At 40.7% G+C, this 20,825-nt stretch overlaps 1 protein-coding gene across 3 annotated transcripts in view; it reads right to left on the reverse strand.

The window, feature by feature from the left end:
• The window catches only part of PCCB (propionyl-CoA carboxylase subunit beta), a 92,606-nt gene that overhangs the window by 46,755 nt on the left and 25,026 nt on the right, over nucleotides 1-20,825 (reverse strand). For all 3 annotated transcript variants that reach the window (XM_025291362.3, XM_025291351.3, XM_044946856.1), the window contains exons 7-9: nucleotides 7,546-7,654; nucleotides 5,062-5,182; nucleotides 3,387-3,468 (exon numbers count right to left, since the gene is read on the reverse strand). In XM_025291362.3, the coding sequence (XP_025147147.1) occupies nucleotides 3,387-3,468; nucleotides 5,062-5,182; nucleotides 7,546-7,654 (312 nt within the window). The remainder of the gene's footprint in view (nucleotides 1-3,386; nucleotides 3,469-5,061; nucleotides 5,183-7,545; nucleotides 7,655-20,825) is intronic.

The following is a 20,825-nucleotide window of genomic DNA, read 5'->3' on the forward strand; positions in this document are numbered from 1 at the left end:
AATAATTTTTTTCAGTTAAAAGTAAATATATTGACACATATTTGACATATAATTTGTTTTCTGAAAAGATACACAAGAAACTTAATAGTAGTTACCTCTGAGAAAGACTGATAAGGAGAGAAAAAATTTGCATTTCACCTTACATGTTTCTATACTATGTTTTCTCCTTTGTACATATTATTTACTTTTATTTTAAAAGGATTAAGAGAGTGTAGCAGAGACTCCTAAGTATCCACCAAAAATCCAGCTTCCATTTCTACCACTGTAACAGAAACGACGGCCAAATGGCCCTATTTCCTAACTTCCCCTGCAGCTGGATGTGACTTTATCAAAATTAAAGAAAATATATTAGACTTCTGGTTCAAAAATCTGAGAAGGGGAAAAAATGATTAAATAAAAGGAGAAAAGGGGTTAATACAAAAGCAAAAAACAGCCTTAAAAAAGAAAAAACTCTGAAAGTTGACCCTTCAAAATACCTCAATAAAAGATTTCAACTACTAGGTAACTATCAAGAAAATACAGAATACAAAATGTCAGAGGAGAAAACCACTGAAACAGATTTTGCTGATCTGAGACTATATAACCCTACATAACCCTATGCAGGTAAAATTAAAAATCTGGACGAAATAGAGTCACAGAGAAAAATTTATATACTTTACCAAAACGGACCCCAGCAAAGATAAAGTTTAGAGACATTAGCATTAAAGAGCAGAGGAAGTTATCAAAAAGCTACTCCTCCATCAAAAAAATAATAAAGCATTAGGCACTGACAATTTTATAAGAATTTCTCCCACATTTTTAGAGAGGAGAAAACCCCAATGCTATTTCAGTTGTTCAGTCCATAGAAAAAGAAAGAAAACTTGCACATTCTTATTATGGCACTTTATGAACTGAACTGTGTACCCCCTCCCTCCAAATTCATATGTTGAAACCTAACACCCAGTGTGATTATACTTGGAGACGGGACCTTTAAGGAGATAAAGTAAACAAGGTCATAAAGATTCAGGCCCTAGTCCGAAAGGACTGGTGTCCTTTTAAGAGGAAGAACACTTGGGCAGCGTTCACTCAAGCTCCGTGTATGCATGACTGTGATGTGGTGCTTCCACTCTCAGTATGGACTCAGAGACGTGAAAGTTTTGTTTTCTTTTTTTGCCAAAATCATATAACAGAATGATCATATCAGAACTATTTGCAATAGCCTCAAACCAGAATTATCCAAATGCCCATCAACAGTAGATAAACTGTGGTCTGTTCATACAGAAGGTGAAGAACCATGGGAACAATACACGCTGCAACAATGCAGACAAACTCCAATTGTCCTGTTGAATCAAAGTAGCCAGACAGGTAAGAACACACACTGTATGACTCCATTCCTATAATATACAAAACCAAGAAAAACTAAACTATGCTATTAAAAGTCAGGATGGTGGTTTCCCTGAAAGGTTTAGGGGGAAACAGTGCCTGGAAGAGAACACCAGGGAGGCTTCTCTGTTTCTCTATGTGATACATTTGAGCTACTCTACATAATCTTGCTTTGTTTTTAGAAGACTTGTAATTGTTTTAAAAAAAAAATAATAATAATGGTTACCTCTGTAACTATACCCATGTAATGCTCTTGGTCCCCTGGAATTAGCAATTGGAGAAGTCATCAGGAGGGCTGTCATTCAACAGAGGGACAAAACCAGAAGCCAGGTTCCAGAGAGGAATAAAGGAAGAAGAGACATGAGGAGATGAAGGAAAAAGGGAGAAAAGACTGTGGACAGCAGTTAAGCAGAAATACAGGTAAAGAGGGGCACGTTTTAGCAGACAAGAAGTCCATACATGTTCAAACACATTGATTGCCCAGAGGAAAGAGTTATGAGAGGGAAAAGTTAAACCAGGTAAGAAAGCAAGAGGCCAGATAGACAGGGATGGAGCAAGGAGCCCCGGTGAAGGCACCTCATTCCCTGACCCTGAGGAGATATGATGTGGGGGGTTGGGAGGGGGATGGTGGAGGGGAGAAATGGAACCTACGGGGCTCGAGGAACCTGATGCTCTTAATTTGCTCCATAAAGGAAATGCCAATGTCCTGTGATCCGAGTGCAGAGTAGACAAGGAAGTTAGGGTTTGGATCAGGAAGAGTGAAGAAGATAAGACCAGGGGCTGAGGGGAGGTTCACAGCACATATTCAAGCCAGGGGCCAGAGAGGCACACCGAGGGCCCAGCTCAGGCTGGAGCGAGGCTCCAGGGCTTCCCCCCAGCAGGCTAGCAACACGGGTGGATGGGCAGATGACTGCAGTCTTGAACCAGGGATGGCGCTCCATAGGATCAAAGGAGAATCGGGGCACTGATAACAAAGATCCCATTTTACCTTATTCACTGTAGTTTTGGACCTAAAATTACCCACGCTGGGTATGCTTTTGCTCTCTGAATCTCTTACCCAGAGGTGAGGTCGCCAAGGTAGGGTTTTGTCCATCACAGTGTCACTAAGAACAGGGCCTGGCTACTAACATCTGGCACAATGGCAGAGTCCAAGCTGGGCCAGGAAGGAAGTTCCCAGAAAGGGTGGAGGGCTCCAGAAGAAAGGGAAGGACAGAGACAGTGAGAGACAGACAGGACAACTGCGAGGTGCAGAGAGTAGTGAAGGCCAAGGTCAGAGGAGGGCATGCTGGAGGAAGAGGGCTCACATGGTGCTCAGCAGGCAATGATCCCGGCAACAAGGATCAGCTGCTGAGTCACGCTGGCTTCCCACAGCACGGGGGAGAAGGAACAGGTCCCTGGGGGAGCCAGGGCCTTGGGAGAGGCTGTCCCCACAGAGCTGCCTGGGCTGAATTAAGCAAGAAGAGCTGAGCACTCAGAGCACACAGGGAAGCAGGAGGGAGACAATGGCCATGGACAGGCGCCTCCAGTTCACTCCAACACTGTCCTCTTCACTTAATGAGCCAGGAACCCACTACACCAAGAAAAAGGTACAAAGGACTCCTGTGCTCCTCAGACCTACAAACATGTCCCTCAACTATGTCACAGGATGCCTCGTGAACTCTCCTTTCTCTAGAGAAACAAAACGCCCTCTGAGCATGAGAGCCCAAACAGAAGTGTGTGAAGAGTCAACCCACCTCAGCTCCAGGCTCTGGACACATGGCCCCACAGAGTGCCAGCTCAGGACCTCTGGGCTCTGCTGGCCCAAATGCTGCCCCTCCCTCAGGTCCATCTGAGCCAGTAGGGTGGCCACACCCGCTGACTCTTCCCACAACATGTTCCTCAGTGCCCTGGCTCTGCACCACCCCATGCCCTGCCTGTGGTGCCTGCTCTGAAGGCGTGTGGGTCCTGCACTTCCTCACTGAGCCAAAGCACCAGGACATGCACACTGCCAAGCCAGCAGACAGACAAACAGATGTGGGACTCACAGCATGTACGATGTCCACCATGTTGTAGGCTTTGGTAGATTCCAAAGGGACAATTGTGTCAAGCTCAGGAACCAGACGGTCACTTTGGGTAGAAAGAGAAGTAGATTTAATCAACATGGAAGAGCAGGTTGCCTTCTGTGGGTGGTGGGGGATAGGAGAGGGAAATGGGGGAGACAGAGTGTAGGGGCTGGACTGATTCTGTCCCTGCCAGGCTTGCAAAGCAGTCCCCAAAGATACATTCCTATGCTACCACCACATTAAAATGAACCTGAGCTTGATATTAACCCAGAAGATCTTCCCATTTTCATCTAGAGGGAAAAAATGAGCTTATTACCCTGAATGTGGTGATGCCTTCATTTATCCTCCGAACACTTCCTACATTCCAGGGACTGTACAGGGCACTAAAGACATGCAGTGAACAAGACAATGCCCGTCCAATTTGTCCTGTGGGAACAAGACAATTCCCACACTGGGGTTTTGGGCATCACCCCACCCAGTAACAAAGGGCCCCCCTTACTGTTCATTCGCTGTTTACTCAGACACATACAGCTTCCCTGGGACTGAACAGAAAGCAGCTATGGCTGGGCCAAAGTAGGCTATTCAGACATGTGTAGGCCCTTGCTCCATAACACCTTCAAAGATGCCCTAAACTTTTCGAGGACACCCACACAGTGCAGAGACTCGGAAAAGGAGGCTGTGTCCACTGCTCTGGGCCTTGTGACCACCCTCCCTTTCATGACCACACGCAGTGGGCCACTGGTTGGGTCCCCTGAGGAGTAAGGCAGGCAGACAGGGCGGGGTCCTGGGGACACGACTCTTCAGAGCAACTCTGGCCCAGACACAGCCCAGAAGGTGGGAGCCCAGGTCCACCCACAGGGGAGGGTCTGAAAATGGCTTCTTCTCAAGGGACACAATTTCAAATCCTTCCACAGAAGTCGTGTAAGCCAAGTGAGCGCTTCAAAATCAGAGAGGAAACAAAGTGGAGAAGTAAGCCACCAGAGGTCTGGAGCAGTGGTTCCCCAGATGGGTGTCCGGTTCACTCTGTGGCGTGCCCCCACATCAGACAGTGGCCCAAATAAGCAAGAAGGAAAGTGGAGAAGGTCTCCACAGGGTGGCCAGCAACACGGCCTTCCCCAGGGCTACCCTAGCTTCTGGCCACACGCAAGTGTGCATAAGCACATTTCCTAAAGGGCACGCTGTCTGTATCAGTTCACACTGATTTACTTCATGTTAATACAAACAAAAAAAATCCATCTCAATTCTGAACAAATTAAGACTGCCAGAAATAATATTTTGGGGCCCCATTTTTTTTATTCCCAAGCTACTTGTCAGGTATTACAGAGAGGAAAAAGGAAAATAAAAATAAAATCTTTTGGGACTTCACTGGCGGTCCAGTGGTTAAGACGCCACACTTCCACTGAAGGGAGCACAGGTTCAATCCCTGGTTGGGGAACTAACATCTCGCATGCCACACAGCATGGCCAAAAATAAACTCTAAAAGAAAAAAAATTTTAATAAATAAATGATACCTTTCTTGGCTTCTGTACCCAGACATGCCACCACCATGCCTACACCTGACTCCACTCCACAGTCTACTCCAGCTGCCCACCAGGGCAGATCCTGGAGATCCAGCCAGACCAGAGGGACCAGAGAAGGACTCCAACCTGCAACTCACCTGGGGTCATGGCACTCAAGGACAGGAGCTGGGTCCTGATTGCTGAGAGGCAGGTAGTTGAAGAACTCCCGGAGATTACACAAGGCATCAACGTCATTCTCAAAAGCCCTGTGGGCCACGCCTGAGAAGACAGGGAGGACGTGATGAGCCAGGGCACCTGTCAGCCCAGAGATGCAACTTCATGCCCACCTGCCCCTTCTAGGGCAGGCCGGCTGACAGCCCTGTTGCTGCCCACCTCCACTGAGGATGGCACCCCACCACACACCTTCAGGCTGATCCTCTGTCTATGCAGCCTGTTTCTTCTGCTCCGAATCTACACCCCTACAGGGATCACTTCTTATACAAGTTTTTGCCCTAATATCACCTAGTCACTGGGGTTTCCCCTGGCCCCTCTCTCAAATGCAGCCCACTATGTGGATTATATCTCAATAAAGCTATTACTAAAAAATAAATATATATATGTGTGTGTGCATTTAGAGCATCTTTTGGGTCTTACTCTAAGACTACAGAGTTAAGCGCATCAGACACAGCCCAAGAGCCTAAGATTCAGGACACCAAATGATGCTTTTAAAGCTAAAATTATGTTATAGAAGAAAATATAATGTCACAAACAGTCAATCATTACATTAACCTGTCAAATGAAAAAACAGGCCACAAATGAACATTATACACCTATGTTTGAGTATGCAGTTGTACATTCACATCCATCTGCACAAAAGACTGCAGGGTATTACCAAAAAGTGAATGGTGTTTATCTTTGGGTATAAAATTCCTAGTGATTTTTATTCCTATAGTTTCTAAATTGTCTACCACAAACATGTAATACTATTGCAGTCAGGAAAAAAATTGCATATTTCATCAAATCTAAGACTCCATCAAGACTCAACATTATTTAGGGTGGGATGGATTGTGAGATTGGAATTGACATATAGACACTACTATATATAAAATAGATAACCAATGAGAACCTACTACATAGCACAGGGAACTCTACTCAGTGCTCTGTGGTGACTTAAGTGGGAAGGAAATCCAAAACAGAGGGGATGTATGTATACATATAGCAGACTCACTTTGTTGTACAGCAGAAATGAACACATTACAAAACTGTACTCTAATTAAATAAATACATACATTTTTGAAAACACCATGGTTAATTTCCAATCATGGTATTAATTTAAGAACTTCTGCACTGTGATCTATAAAATCAGATCTATAAATCTAAAATAAAGTCAAGACTACGAACAAAGGGAAAAAAAAAAGTCGCAACATTATTTTATATTCCAGTAAGAAAAAAACTGCTGCCAATTGAGCCCTGAGATAGGAATGTGACAAGCTGTGGGTCAGCAGTGAGAAGTGTGCTGGCCTGAGAGCTAAAAGGACCTGAGGGGTGAGAGAAAGAGGTATGTCAAGGTGACCCCCACCCAAGATAGGGGAGGAACAACTTCTGTGGGTAGGGGGAATCAAGAGATCTGACTTTTATTTTTTAAGCAGATTTCATCAAATGTTAAGACCTCACGGACATTAAGACATACCTCGACTAGATGTACACTAAGAAAGAAATGCGGACAATCAAATGATGACCCAATGCCTTAAGCACAATACAGCGAGGTGCAGAGATCATCCACCAGCCCCTCGATGCTCTGAAATCTCTCAGAGAGGCAATTTCTCCCATCTTCAGTTACACTGCTTGCTGTGTGGTACGCAGTACTTTCACAACTCGAGGTCTTTTGCCAAGGAATTATGGAATTCCAGTCATTATTCCAACAACTGTCTTCTCTAATACCAGATTCATCCTCTGCTCCCAATTACATGCCTCTGTGTATAAACAGCACCTTTCAATGGTGAAAGCAAAGGATAATCTTCCAGCATATGTGACACTTAACCTTAAGGAGGTGAAAAGCTATGACCAACCTCGTGAGCACACAGGTCTTGACCATGTGGTCACTGGCCAATGGTGACTGGTAAGATGCTGCTGACTCTTAAAACATACCCCAACTTTGGAGTAAAAGAAGTCCCACACCAAGGGACTTCCCTGGTGTGGTCCAGCGGCTAAGACTCCCCACTCCCAACGCAGAAAGCCCGATTCAATCCCTGATCAGGGAACTAGATCCCACACACCACAACTAAAGATCTTGCTTGCCTCAACTAAGACTCAGCACAGCCAAATAATTATACTCTTCTTAAAAAGTCACATCAAAATGCAATTTTTTAAGTTCAACTATACTCACATGAATCATAATTCTTACAGCCATCATTCTCGTTAGTTCAACATTTTCAAAGACTACAAAAGCATTAGAAGTACCCCGTTAGTTAACGAGTTTGAGATATAAATCCACATTTATTACTATCTGTAGATAATACATCACACTACAGTCTATTCAAATAAACTCTGTCAATGAAGCGATATTTGTAACAGACTGTCAGCTCTAGCAACGCCTCCTCTCCGTGTCTGACCACAGTGAGGTGAGCCTCGAGGCCCCTCACCTGACATGGTGGTGTGGGTCCTGGCGCCCCCGAGTTCCTCCTGAGTAACGTCCTCATTGGTGACAGACTTCACAACGTCAGGGCCAGTGATGAATAAGTAGGAGGTGTCCTGAAACCAGAGAATTCCAGAAAGTTCAGTCTCAGAGAAGGTGGTGACATGGTGGCAGAACCAGGTTAGGATACACTCACAGATGCCTAACCAAAGTAAAGACCCATGTTTGCCCTGCCTTGCCATCAAAACATCTTTGTTGCCTGGTTCTCTCTCAGCAAAATGACCTGCAGTGTAGCTAACATCTCAGGGTCACTCATCTGTAGGGCCACACCCTAACAAGCGGCCCTGATGCAGACCTTGCTGTGCACTAAGGACTTTTCTAAGCACTTCACCAGACTGTGTCATTAAAGCCTAGTTACTATTATCACCTTATTTATAGACGAAGAAAGGCACTGGTCTGCAGCTTGCCTAAAATGAACCAGTCACTTTAAGTGAAGCCAAATGGAGATAATGATAATAATCAATGTTTGATGTTCTGAGAGACTGATAGGCTTTGATTTCTAGTTTCTAACTTAAAGATAATAAAGACATATTATAAAATATTTAACCAGAATAGGGGATACAGTGGAATGTAAGTCTACATGCCAGCCCTTATTTCCAGGCCTCCAATTTCCATCCCCAAAGGCAACTGCTGTCAGTTTCTCTGACATCCATGCATATGGGAGCATTTATATATTTTTTCCTTCTTATTTTCTCTCTAGCACAGTGCCCCACACACTGTTCTGGAACTTCCTGATGATCATTCCACATGAGGATAGTAAAATATGTATGACATATTTACTGCTGTCACCTACTGATGGTCTTTAGATTGTTTCCAGAGTTTTGCTATAGCAAGCAATCTTGTGATAAATATCTTACTACAATTATCTGTCGACTCACTGTTCGTGTTCTTTGCCTATTTTCTTACTGGATAGATGTTTTTATATAAAGGACATTAGTCCTTAGATTATTACCTGTGTGTATCAATCTTTATTTTATGGCTCCATGGTTTGGAATATTGCTAGAATGGCCTAGCTAGAGAGGTCTATCTTCTCCACTCTACACATGGACTCAAACACATGTTCATAAGAGCATGACTTGTAACAGCCAAAAATTAGTAACAGCCCAATTCCATCAACAAATGAATCTCAAAATAATTATCCTAAGTGAATGAAACCAGCCCCATGTCACAAAACAAACAAAAAGAGAGTACATAGTGGACCTCCCTAGTGGTCCAGTGGTTAAGAGTCCACCTGCTAATGCAGGGGATGTAGGTTCAATCCCTGGTCCCGGAAGATTAGTCCTGCAACTAAGCCCGAGGACCGCAACTACTGAAACCCACGTGCATAGAACCCATGCTCTGTGACAAGAGAAGCCACCACAATGAGAAGCACATACCCACAGCTAGAACAGGCCCTGCTTGTCGCCGCTAGAGAAAGCTCATGCACAGCAACAAAGACTCAGTGGAGTCAAATATAAAATAAAATAAAATTTTAGAAAACTGTGAATGAAAAAAAAAGTACATACTTTTTGTATATATTTTGTACATACAAAATGTTATTTTGTAAAATGTCATTTTGTATGATTCTGTTTATATCAACATAATATTATTAAAAATGCAAATTAATCTAGTGTGATAAAAAGCAGATGAACCGGAGGACAGGGCTGGGAGGTAGGAAAGAATGAATTACAATGATACAAGAAGACACTTTGGGAAGTAATGGCTATGTTCATTATCTTAATTGTGGTCATAGCTTCATGGCTATAAACATACGTGAAAAAACTCTTAATTACACAACTTAAATGTGTACAGTTCACCATATATCGATTATATCTCAAAGTTGTAAAATATGTGGAAATGCAAAGGGTCAAGAATATCCCATATCCATATGACTTAAAGAAAATAAGGGGGCACAACTTGTCGTACCAGATATTAGCATTTATTATAAAGCCATTGTCATTGATAGTATCATACTGACTGCCACAGAGATAAGCAAACGGATTGAGAAAGCGCAATAAACACTCTTGATATGTGGACACTTGATTCGTGACATAAATGACATTACAGAGCAGGAAACAATGTTCTTTTCAATATAAGGCTAGATGTCAACTAGGTACCTGAATTGGAAAAAAAATTTTTTAATAAATCAAACTAGCCTCTATGTGTAAAAGCCACTCCAATTTTAGATGAATATATAAAACACAAAATGAAAAAGCCTTTAGAAAACAGAAAGTATCTTCATGACTTCAGGGTTGGAAAAGGTTCAAGAACTTAAACACACTATCCATAAAGTATTCATTTGACACTGGTTCTCCTATCAAAAGGGCACAGAAGCCAGTTTACAGGAACTCCCACTGGCTAAGGGAAGGACAATTTGAGCATCAAAATAATGATAGTAATGGATTATAAACCACTCAGTAAAATCTGAAATCCATGAACCTGTATTAAGTCAGTGAAATGAACAAATGCCCAAGAAATGCAGGGCTCTTCCTTAAAGTAGAATGCCAATTAATATGAAGCAAGTGGTGGAGCTGGAAAATAACCACCTTGTAAAGATTGGTTTGGACAGGAATAATCGATAGATATTAATCAAGGAGCAAAAGTATAATGTGGAACAGTTATTTGGCCTCAAAGCATCTTTTCAGTGAGAATCAGCTACAAAGAAAAAACAGTAACTACACAGTGGAGAAACCAGACAACACCTCAACAATGATCAAATTAATATCATCAATGAAGGGCAGATGGCCACCACTTGCCTCCAGATGTGATCATCTAAGCAGGAGACAATATCACTAATGTAGTAGACAGTCTGGGATATCTAATCTGAATCTGATCATGAGGAAATGCCAGATAAACCCAAACTGAGCAACAACCTATGAGATAATTCATTCTGCAGCCTTCAATGTCATGACAAAGAATCTGAGGAATTGTCACAGGGTAAAGGAAATTAATGTAATATAACAAGTAAATGCAATATGTGATCCTAAAATGGATCCTGTACTAAAGAAAATGCTATAAAGGACATTTTTGGGACAACTGACTGAATTGGAATCTGCTTGGTAAACAAAAGTATTACATGAGATGGACTACATGTTAGTCATATGCAAAACAAGCTTAAGAAATTTTTAAGAATTGAAATCATACAAACTATCTTGTTTGATCACAATGGAATGAAACTGGAAACAGAAAGAAAACTGGAAACTTACAAATAGATGGAAATTAAACATCACACTCTTTAAACAACCAATGGACTAAGACGAAATCAAAGGAAATTAAAAAATATCAAGAAATGAAAACATACAAAAACTTATGAGATACAGCTAAAACAGTGCTAAGAGGAGAAATTAAAGCTGTAAACATTTACACTAAGCAAGTTCTGAACCCAACTTTACACCTTAAGGAACTTAACAAGAAAAAAAGAACTAAATCTTAAGAGCAGAAGGAAGGAAATAAATATTAGAACTGAGATAAGTGAAAAATAGAAAAAATAGAGGGAGAAAAAAAATCAGTAAAACCAGAAGTTGGTTTTTCAAAAAGATCAACAAAATTGACAAATATTTAGCAAGATGGACAAATATTTAGCAATATTTAGCAAAAAGAGACTCAAATTACTAAAATCAGAAATGAAAGTGGGGGGACTTTCCTGGTGGTCCTGTGGTTAAGAATCCACCTGCCCATGCAGGGGACACAGGTTCGATCCCTGCCACAATTACAGAGCCCACACTCTAGAGCCCAGAAGCCACAACTACTGAAGCATGCACACCCTAGATCCTGTGCTCTTCAGCAAGAGAACCACTGCAATTAGAAGCCTACCCATCACAACGAGAGTAGCCCCCACTCACCTCACTACAACTAGAGAAAGCCCACATGCAGCAACGAACATGCAGCAATGGATATCCAGCGCTGCCCAAGACAAAAAAAATTTTTTAACAGAAATGAAAGTAGAAACATAACTACTAATTCTACAGAAATAAAAAGATTATAAGAGTCCTATGAACAATTCTATACCAACAAATTGGATAACCTAGATGATATGGACAAATTCCTAGAAACATACACCCTACTACCAAGACTGAATCATGAAAAAGTAGAAAATATGAATAGACCTGTAACTAGTAAGGACCTTAATACCAAAGCAGACAAAGACACTACAAGAAAAGTACAGATCAATATCCCATATAAACATTGACATAAAAATACTCAACAAAATACTAGCAGACCTAATCCAACAATATTTTATAAGGTATTATACACCAAAACAAAGAAGATTTTTTTCCTGAAATATAAGGATGGTTGAACACACCAATATCTATGTAATATACCACATTAACAAAAAACAAAGAAAAAAATTACATGATCATCTGAATGCAAAAAAAGCCTGACAGAACACTCTTTCATGATAAAAATATTCAAAAAACTAGAAAGAAACTACTTCAACATGATTAAGGTTATATATGGAAAACCTACAGCTAACATACTCAATGGTAAAAGATTAGAAGCTTTCCTCTAAGAACAGGTACAAGGTAAGGATGCCCGTTTTCTCATTTCTATTCAACACAGACCTAATCAAAACAATCAAAAAAAAGAAAAAGGCATCTAAATCAGAAAGAAAGAATAAAATTTTCTGTTTGCAGACGACATGGATTTTATATGCAGGAAACCCTAAAGATTACACACAAATTAGAATGAACAAATTAAGTTGCAGGATACAAAATTAACACATCAAAATCAGTTGCATTTCTGTACACTAACAATGAAAAATCTGAAAAGGAAGTTACAAAAACAAGTTCATTTACAATAGCTTCTAAAAGAATAAAGCACTTAGGAATAATGCAAAAAGGCAAAAACAAAAAAAGAAAACTTGTACAATGAAAATTACAAAACATTTCTGAAAGAAATTAAAGAAGACATAACGGAAAAGACAGCTGTTTGTGGATTGAACGACTCAATATTGTTATGATGTCAAAACTACCAGAGGGAATGTACAGATTCAATGTCATCCCTATCAAAATCCCAATTACATTTTTGAAGAAATAGAAAAATCCATCCTAAATTTGATGTGGAGCCTCAAGAGACTCTGCATGCAGTCAAACAATATATATATATTTTTAATTACAATTATCCTTTACGAATATTGACATAGAAATCCTAGACAAAATATGCGCAAACCAAAGGAGAACACTAAAAGGTTTATACACCATAATCAAGTGGGATTTATTCCTGGAATTTGAGAATGGGTCCACAGACAAAAACTAATCAATGTGATATGCCACCTTAATAGAATGAAGGAAAAAAAAACCCAAATCATCTCAATTGATGCAATGGAAGAATGACAGTCAAGCAATTTTTAAAAAGAACTAAGTTGGAGATCTCACACTTTGTGACTTCAAAACCTACTACAAAGCTATAAAAATCAAAACAGTGTGGAACTGGCATAACAGCAGACATACAGACCAATGGAACAGAACAAATAGCCCAGAAATAAACCCTTCCATACTTGGTCAAGTGGTTTTGAACAATGATCCTTAGACCATTCAATGGAGAAAGAACAGTCTTTCCAACAAATGGTGCTGGAATCCAGCATTATGCTGGAATCCTGGGCATATATTCAGAGAAAACTCTAATTCAGAAAAAATACATGCACTCCAGTATTTATAATAGCACTATTAACAACAGCCAAGACATGGAAGGAACCTAAATGTCCATCAAGAGATGACTGGATAAAGAAGATGTACTACATAAATACAATAAAATACTGCTGCTGCTACAGCTGCTAAGTTGCTTCAGTCGTGTCTGACCCTGTGCAACCCCATAGACAGCAGCCCTCAGCCATAAAACAGAATGAAACACATCCATGGTGATCCAGTGATTAAGACTCATACACTGCAGGGAGACTCTTTACCATCTGAGTCACCAGGGACTAAGAGAAAGACAAATATCATAGGATATTACTTATATGTAGAATCTAAAATATGATACAAACGAACTTATTTACAAAACAGAAACAGACCCCTAGATATAAAAAACAAGCCTATGGTTACCCAAGGGGAAGGAGTAGGGAGAGGAAAAAATTTGGAGTTTGGGACTGACAGATACACACTTCTATATATAAAATAGGACAGCAAGGACCTACTGTAGAGAACAGGAAACTAAATTCAATAAACTATAATAAAAAAAAATATTGGTGGGAAAACTGGATCAGTCAGTCAGTTCAGTTGCTCAGTCATGTCCGACTCTTTGCGACCCCATGAATTGCAGCATGCCAGGCCTCCCTGTCCATCACCAACTCCCAGAGTTCACTCGGACTCACGTCCATCGAGTCGGTGATGCCATCTAGCCATCCCATCCTCTGTCGTCCCCTTTTCCTCCTGCCCCCAATCCCTCCCAGCATCAGAGTCTTTTCCAATGAGTCAACTCTTCGCATCAGGTGGCCAAAGTATTGGAGTTTCAGCTTTAGCATCAGCCCTTCCAATGAACACCCAGGACTGATCTCCTTTAGGATGGACTGGTTGGATCTCCTTGCAGTCCAAGGGACTCTCAAGAGTCTTCTCCAACACCACAGTTCAAAAGCATCAATTCTTCGACGCTCAGCTTTCTTCACAGTCCAACTCTCACATCCATATCTGACCACTGGAAAAACCATAGTCTTGACTAGACGGACCTTTGTTGGCAAAGTAATATCTCTGCTTTTTAATATGCTATCTAGGTAATGATAACCCTGTGAGACAGGGTATGCGAGACAGCAAAAGAGACACAGATGTATAGAACAGTCTTTTGGACTCTGTGGGAGAGGGCGAGGGTGGGATGACTTGGGAGAATGGCATTGAAACATTGAAACATGAAACAATATCATATGTTAAACAAATCTCCAGTCCAGGTTCGATGCATGATACAGGATACTCGGGGCTGGTGCACTGCGATGACCCAGAGGGATGGTATGGGGAGGGAATTGGGAGAGGGGTTCAGGATGGGGAACACGTGTACACTTGTGCCAGATTCATGTTGATGTATGGCAAAACCAATACAATATTGTAAAGTAATTAGCCTCCAATTAAAATAAATAAATTTATATTAAAAAAAACCTGATTAGATACAAATTGAAAAAAAATTAATATGTTATCTGGGTTGGTCATAACTTTCCTTCATGCAAAAACATGAAATTGGACCTTATGTAATACCATATACAAAAATTAACTCAAAAGGACCAAACATAAGAGCTAAAACTATACAACTTAGAAAAGAAAAAGGGCAAGTCTTGTGACACTGGATTTGGCAAGATTTCTCAGGTATGACAACAAAAGCAGAGATAACAAAAGTACATAGACTTCATCAAAATTAAAATCTTTTGTGCAAAAAACACTAACAGAATATAAAAGGAGCCCACAGAATGGGAGGAAATATTTTCAAAGATGTATCTGTTAAGCGGTAATATGAGAATATGTAAAGAACTTCTACAACTCAACAACAACAAAAACAATCCAATCAAGAAGACATAGACATCTCCAAAAAAGATATGTGAAAGTGAAAATATCAGTTGCTCAGTCATTCCCGACTCTTTGCGATCCCATAAACTGCAGCCCACAAGGCCCCTCTGCCATGAGATTTTCCAGGCAAGGATACTGGAGTGGCTTCCCATTTCCTTCTCCAGGGGATCTTTCCAACCCAGGGGTCAAACCCATGTTTCCTGCTCTGCAGGCATGTTCTTCACCAAATGAGCTACCAGGGAAGCCCCTACCAATGACAAATAATATGAAAAGAGGCTCAACATCACGAATTATATTAGGAAATATAAATGAAAACCACAATGAGATATTACTTCACACAAGCTAAGATAGCTATCATCAAAACAGAAAACAAGTGCTGGCAAGGAGGTGGAGAAGATGGAACTTTTGTGCACTGTTGGTGAAAATGTAAAATGGTACCGCCACTGTGCAAAAACAGTGTGATGTTCCCTCAAAATATTAAACAGAATAACCATTTTGTTGAAAAGGCAAAAAGACAGGACACTGAAAGATGAACTCCCCAGGTCGGTAGGTGCCCAGTATGCTACTGGAGATCAGTGGAGAAATAACTCCAGAAAGAATGAAGAGACGGAGCAAAAACAAAAACAACATCCAGTTGTGGACGTGACTGGTGATAGAAGCAAAGTCCAATGCTGTGAAAAGCAATACTGCATAGGAACCTGGAATGTTACATCCATGAATCAAGGCAAACTGGAGTGGTCAAAGAGGAGATGGCAAGAGTGAACGTCGCATTTTAGCAATCAGCTAACTAAGATGGACTGGAATGGGTGAATTTAACTCAGATGACCATTACATCTATTACTGTGGGCAAGAATACCTTAGAAGAAATGGAGTAGCCATCATAGTCAACAAAAGAGTCCAAAATGCAGTACTTGGATACAATCTCAAAAACGACAGTATGATCTCTGTTTGTTTCCAAGGCAAACCAAACCATTCAACATCATGATAATCCAAGTCTATGCCCCAACCAGTAATGCTGAAGGAGCTGAAGTTAAACACTTCCATGAAGACCTACAAGACCTTCTAGAACTAACACCCAAAAAGATGTCCTTTTCATTATAGGGGAATGGAATGCAAAAGTAGAAAGTCAAGAAACACCTGGAGTAACAGGAAAATTTGGCCTTAGAGTACAGAATGAAGCAGGGCAAAGGCTAATAGAGTTCTACCAAGAGAACACATTGGTCATAGCAAACACCCTCTTCCAACAACACAATAGAAGACTCTACATGTGGACATCACCAGATGATCGATACCAAAATCAGACTGATTATATTCTTTGCAGACAAAGATGGAGAAGCTCTATATAGTCAGCAAAAACAAGACCGGGGAGCTGACTGTGGCTCAGATGATGAATTTCTTATTGCCAAATTCAGACTTAGATTGAACAAAGTAGGGAAAACCACTAGACCATTCAGGTATGACCTAAATCAAATCGCTTATGATTATACAGTGGAAGTGAGAAATAGAATCAAGGGATTAGATCTGATAGACAGAGTGTCTGAAGAACTATGGACAGAGGTTCATGACATTGTACAGTAGACAGGAATCAAGACCATCCCCAAGAAAAAGAAATGCAAAAAAGTAAAATGGTTGTCTGAGGAAGCCTTACAAATAGCTGAGAAAAGAAGGTAAAGGCAAAGGAGAAAAGGAAAGATATACCCATTTGCATGCAGAGTTCCAAAGAATAGCAAGAAAAGATAAGAAAGCCTTCTTCAGTGATTAGTGCAAAGAAATAGAGGAAAACAACAGAATGGGGAAGACTAGAGATCTCTTCAAGAAAATTAGAGATACCAAGGGAACATTTCATGCAAAGATGGGCTCAATAAAGGACAGAAATGGTATGGAGCTAACAGAAGCAGAAGATATTAAGAAGAAGTGGCAAGAATACACAGAGGAACTACACAAAAAGGATCTTCATGACCCAGATAATTACGATGGTATGATCACTCACCTAGACCCAGACATCCTGGAATGCAAAGTCAAGTGGGCCTTAGGAAGCATCAGTATGAACAAAGCTAGTGGAGGTGATAGAATTCTAGTTGAGCTATTTCTAATCCTAAAAGATGATGCTGTGAAAGTGCTGCATTCAATATGCCAGCAAATTTGGAAAACTCAGCAGTGGCCACAGGACTAGAAAAGATCAGTTTTCACTGCAATCTCAAAGAAAGGCAATGCCAAAGAATGCTCAAACTACCACACAATTGCACTCATCTCACACGCTACTAGAGTAATACTCAAAATTATTTAAGCCAGGCTTCAACAGTACATGAACCGTGAACTTCCAGATGTTCAAGCTGGATTTAGAAAAGGCAGAGGAACCAGAGATCAAATTGTTTACATCTGTTGGATCATGGAAAAAGCAAGAGAGTTCCAGAAAAACATCTATTTCTGTTTTATTGACTATGCCAAAGCCTTTGACTATGTGAATCACAATAAATTGTGGAAAATTCTTCAAGAGATGGGAATACCAGACCACTTGATCTGCCTCTTGAGAAATCTGCACGCAGGTCAGGAAGCAACAGTTAGAATTGGACATGGAACAACAGACTGGTACCAAGTAGGGAAAGGAGTACATCAAAACTGCATATTGTCACCCTGCTTATTTAACTTATATGCAGAGTACATCATGAGAAATGCTGGGCTGGATGAAACACAAGCTGGAATCAAGATTGCTGGGAGAAATATCAATAACCTCAGATATGAAGATGACACCACCCTTATGGCAGAAAGTGAAGAAGAACTAAAGAGCCTCTTGATGAAAGTGAAAGAGGAGAGTGAAAAAGTTGGCTTAAAACATTCAGAAAACTAAGATCCTGGCATCTGGTCCCATCACTTCATTGCAAATAGATGGGGAAACAGTGGCAGACTTTATTTTGGGGGGCTCCAAAATCACTGCAGATGGTGACTGCAGCCATGAATTTAAAAGACACTCGCTCCTTGGAAGAAAAGTTATGACCAACCTAGACAGCATATTAAAAAGCAGAGACATTACTTTGCCAACAGAGGTCCATCTAGTCAAAGCTATGGTTTTTCCAGTAGCCATGTATGAATGTGAGAGTTGGACTATAAAGAAAGCTGAGTGCTGAAGAACTGATGCTTTTGAACTGTGGTGTTGGAGAAGACTCTTGAGAGTCCCTTGGCCTGCAAGGAGATCCAACCAATCCATCCTAAAGGAAATCAGTCCTGAATATTCATTGGAAGGACTGATGCTGAAGCTGAAACTCCAATACTTTGGCCATCTGATGCAAAGAACTGACTCATTTGAAAAGGCCCTGATGCTGTGAAAGATTGAAGGTGGGAGGAGAAGGGGACGTCAGAGGATGAGATGGTTGGATGGCATCACTGACTCAATCGACATGAGTGTGAGTAAACTCTGTGAATTGGTAATGGACAGGGAGGCCTGGTAAGCTATAGTCCACAGGGTCACAAAGAGTTGGACACAACTGAGTGACTGAGCCAAACTGAACCCAGGAACTCCACTCCTAACTATACGTTCAAAAGACTTGAAAACAGGGATTCAAACAGATATATATACACCAATGTTTATTACAGAATTATTCACAAGAACCTGAAGGTGGAAACAACTCACATGCTCACTGGCAGATGAATAAACAAAATATAGTAGTAGATACAAAGAAATATAGTCACTCTTATAAAGGAAGGTTGACACATGCTACCATACGCATGAGCCGTGAAAACATACTAACCGAAATACGCCAGTCACAAAAAGACAAATATTATATGAGTCCAAAAATGCTGAGATAGAAAGAGACTGGGAGTGGGGAATGAGGAACTAACATTTAATGAGTACAGAGTTTCAACTGTGGTAGATATGAAAAATTTCTGGTGGTAATGGTTGCACAAGTATATAAATGTACCTAAGGCCACAGAAACGTAACAAATTTTTACCACATTAACCATTTCTTAAGTATATTCTATGACTTTTTTTTAAGTATTATATCTGGACTTCCCTGATGGCTCAGTGGTGAAGAATCCATCTGCCAGTGCAGGAGACACTAGCTGGATGCTGGGTCAGGGAAGATCCCACGTGCCTTGAAGCAAATAACCCCACGCACCGTAACTATTGAGTCTGTGTTCTAGCCCCTGGGAGCCGCAACTACTGAGCCATGTGCCGTAACTACTGAAGCCCGCATGCCTGCAGCCCAAGCTTCACAATGAGAGGAGCCACTGCAAGAGAAGCCCGAGCACCACGACAAGAAAGTAGCCTCTGCTCACTGCAACTCGAGAGGAGTGTGTGCGGCAAGACCCAGCACAGTCAAAAATAAGTCAACAACTTTTCAAAAGTATTATATCATTGTTAAACCTCTAGAATTTAACAACTGGTTATATAAGTTCTTAAGAATTATACACTGAAACATTAATAAGGTAAAGGGACATGATATATATAACCCATTCTCAGTTAAGAATTCTGTACATTTGAAATTTCAAGATAAAAAGATTTCTTTTTCAATTCTGCCCAAAGGATAGCATTGAGACAGAAAACTTCCCATCACAGAGTTGAAGAAAACAGGTGTAACATACATAATTGATACTTATATCCAGACCATATAGAGAACTGCTAAAAACCAGTAAGAAAAAATGAAAACCTCAATTTTTAAAAATGGGCAAAACTGATGAACAGGCATGCCACAAAAGAAACATAAAAATGAATTCCCTGGCAGTCCAGCGGTTAGACTCCTTGCTTTTACTGCCAAGGGCCAGGGTTCAATTCTTGGTCAGGGAACTAAGATCCCACAAGTCACACAGCATAGACAAAAAATAAATAAATAGAAGAAACATATGAAAAGGGTTCAACCTCATCAGTCACGTAAATGCAAATTAAGACAAGAAGAGACCACACCACATGTAAACTGGCATTAGTTAAATTACATCAATAAAAGTGCTGGCAAGGACATTAGTTCAGTTCAGTCACTCAGTCATGTCTGACTCTTTGTGACCCCGTGGACTGCAGCACGCCAGGCTTCCCTGTCCATCACCAACTCCCGGAGCTTGCTCAAATTCATGTTCATCAAATCAGTGATGCCATCGATGCAGTCGGCAAGGACATAGAACAAGTGAAATTCTCACACACTACTAGAAGTGTAAATTGCTGCAACTTCTTGGTAACAAGTGTTACCTAAAAAAGCTGAAGATATGTATATCCTATGACCTTGAGAAACTGAAACATGTATACAGCAAGATACATGTTTAAGAATGCTTACGTCAGCATGATTTGTAATGGCTATACCACTATTAAAATGAAATACTTTTACAAAGTACATGGATAAACCTTAAAAGCACAAGTCACAGTCACACACAAGAGAATGTATATTATATTTACTTTAAAGGTAAAATAGGCAGCATTACCCCACTGTTTAGTGAGACATGAATAAAATTTTAAAGCAAAAAGCAAAACAAATTTTTAAATTACCATAAAAGTTGAAATAAATACTTCTAGGCAGGATAGATGGAGACAATAATGATTAGGAGGGTGATGAGAGCAGGGCTCCTGGAGGGCCATTTCTTTCTTTTTTTAAATTTTTTGGCTGAGCTGAACGGAATATGGGATCATGGTTCCCTGACCAGAGATCAAAACCACACCCCCTTGCAGTGGCAGAACAGAGCCTTAACCACTGGACCACCAGGGAAGTCCCTGGAGGGCCATTTCTCAATCTGGGTGTTATTTACATGAATCTGTACTTAATAATAATTGCTTTACATACTT

The sequence above is a fragment of the Bubalus bubalis genome, chromosome 1, assembly GCF_019923935.1.
Source record: "Bubalus bubalis isolate 160015118507 breed Murrah chromosome 1, NDDB_SH_1, whole genome shotgun sequence".
NCBI classification, from domain to species: domain Eukaryota; kingdom Metazoa; phylum Chordata; class Mammalia; order Artiodactyla; family Bovidae; genus Bubalus; species Bubalus bubalis.